Source organism: Cynoglossus semilaevis, chromosome 3, assembly GCF_000523025.1.
Source record: "Cynoglossus semilaevis isolate Cse_v1.0 chromosome 3, Cse_v1.0, whole genome shotgun sequence".
Classification (NCBI taxonomy): Eukaryota; Metazoa; Chordata; class Actinopteri; order Pleuronectiformes; family Cynoglossidae; genus Cynoglossus; species Cynoglossus semilaevis.
In genome coordinates, this window is record NC_024309.1 from 13,626,446 (window position 1) to 13,628,737 (window position 2,292).

The 2,292-nt window shown below is 46.3% G+C and overlaps 1 protein-coding gene across 2 annotated transcripts in view; it reads right to left on the minus strand.

Annotated features, from left to right (window-relative positions):
- Positions 1 to 2,292, minus strand: part of pou6f2 (POU class 6 homeobox 2) — a 98,767-nt gene that overhangs the window by 10,944 nt on the left and 85,531 nt on the right. For both annotated transcript variants that reach the window (XM_017031709.2, XM_025054461.1), the window contains one exon: positions 1,361 to 1,570. In XM_017031709.2, the coding sequence (XP_016887198.1) occupies positions 1,361 to 1,570 (210 nt within the window). The remainder of the gene's footprint in view (positions 1 to 1,360; positions 1,571 to 2,292) is intronic.

Sequence of the window (2,292 nt, forward strand, 5' to 3'; positions counted from 1 at the left end):
CAATTAGAGAGTGAAATGAAAACATGTGGACACAGCAGCTTCTATATCAAACATAATTCATGATCCAGGGGCCGCGTGTGCTGTGATGGAGACAAAACAACGTATTTTCATGTTTTATGCACAGGTGAGTCGCTCTTACAAGATGAAGACGGTGTCGTCTCCACCTTTTAAAGCCGTCTCTGCCACAAAGCCCTGACTGGATTCTCCCTCTCCTCCCTCTTCTCTCCTCTTTTTCTTTTTGCTATTAATTATTTTCTCAGTGACATGTGTTTGTTTGGATGGTGGTGATGGTGGTGGGGGGGGGTGTCAACAACGATGCACACACTGTCAGGGCTGTTGACAGCCTCGCAGAATTATCCAGCTTCACTGGAAATATTCCCCACCGCGGGCTATGACAACCGTGAATTATCGCCGCCGAGCGCCGTGTACACGCGGCCTTTGAAGTGGAGACAAAAGCATAAACATTATTACAAAGGCATTAATTCATTCAGGAGTGTGATCTGGAGATTTCACACAATTAAACCGCCATCTGCAGAGAGCGAGTGAACGAGAGAGAGAGAGAGAGAGAGAGAGCGCGGCGTCTCTCCGCCGACTGTAAACGTCCACATTGTGAACTTTTTACCCTGTAATTCTGCGCTGACATCGTCATTATCGAGTCAATAACGATTTCATCATTGTGTAGGTTGTTCCACACTGTATGGATCTTCAACCTGAGGGGCGGGGGGCCATATTTGAGGCCGGTTGAGTTTCTACACTCACTTTAAAAAAAAAAAAAAAAACAAAAAAAAAAAACGCGGCGTTTCTTGATCCTTTGGATCAAAACAAAATACTTGGAGTCCAGGTCACTGAGGACAAATCACGGGGCTGAAGAGTTTGATTGAGGAGGAGGAGGAGGAGGAGGAGGAGGAGGGGGGGGAGGAGAGGGGGGGGGTGGGGGGGAGAAGAAAAGCAGGAGAGTCTGAGAAAAAAAGGTAGGAGTTTGTTTCCTGACAAATGCACACAAATACCGGTAGAATGCTGCATTATGGGTAGTGGAGCCGCAGAACTACGAAGTGTGGGCCACCAGTGTCTTTGATGCCCACATGGGCCACCAGTGTCTCCTGCTCCTCCTCCGTCGTCACCATGTTTGTTATTGTCTGATCCTGGAGATTAACTCTGAGCTCAGCACTGCAGCCTAGTGGACATATTGCTGAATAACAACGTCAATCTCATGAGAGCACGTCTGAACCTGACCGACCCATTACCATAAATAAAGTCTACCCCTGGTACTGTACACCGGTGTAAAGACCAGTACTGGTGCAGTGGCGACCTCCCATGGCCTGAGTGTGTTGTTGCGTCCGTGCGTCAGTGTACACGTTACCTGCTGTCCAGGTTTGATTGGCGACAGTGTGATTCCCTGGGTGTTGATGACAGGCAGGATCTGACTCCCGATCACCGTGGCGATGATCTGGCCTTGAGCGTTGGTCAGAAGCTGAGGTGTAATTGGCTGTACCTGCAGTGCTGGGTTGCCACCCCCTGATTGGCTGGAGGGCCCTGCAGAGTTGGGCATCAGTGGGATTGTTCCAATTATCTACAACGGGGGCAAAAAGAGGAGAGGAAATCAGCTGTGAGCCTTGAAAGGGAAGAGCGAGCAGAGAGGCCGCCGCCGCGCCACTGGAGCTTCCTCCGCCGCGGCGGGTCTTTGTGAAGGACTCACTGACGCGTGATCGGAAACAAAGCACGTGTCGGCCATTTGGCTGTAAGTCAGCGGAATAAGGCGGCGGACATTTAGAAAATGGAACGCTGCAGATTACTCCAAACAGATAAAGGAAGAGTTCAAATACTCCACATCACAGTCTATCAAATGATTAAAGTCAACCTGGAAATAATAGCTGCTCATACACAGAGATTTTTTTCCTGCATCAAAGACAATTTGTGGTCATCATTAATTATGTTAATATAGAATTAATCATGAAATGAATGAATCAGGTGATATTTCTGATACAACAATTTCATCTTCCAGGTTTCAGTTTCACTGAATCTTCATCACGATAACGATTAATCAGGATTAATTCTGATTGTTCACAGCCAACCTGTGATTTTAAATGAAATTGTTTTATTAGCCAATCAGGAAACACGTCTTAACCAAAAACTACATTTTTAATTCGAAAGTGTTTTGAATTTATTTCTTCAAAAATTAGTAAAAAAAACCTACGCCAACTTTTCTCCATTTTCTCTCTGTAATTCCAGCATTATTTTCTTTTTCTTTTTTTTTTCTCCCTCTCTCTGTGTCTTTGTGGCTGGGGGGGGGGG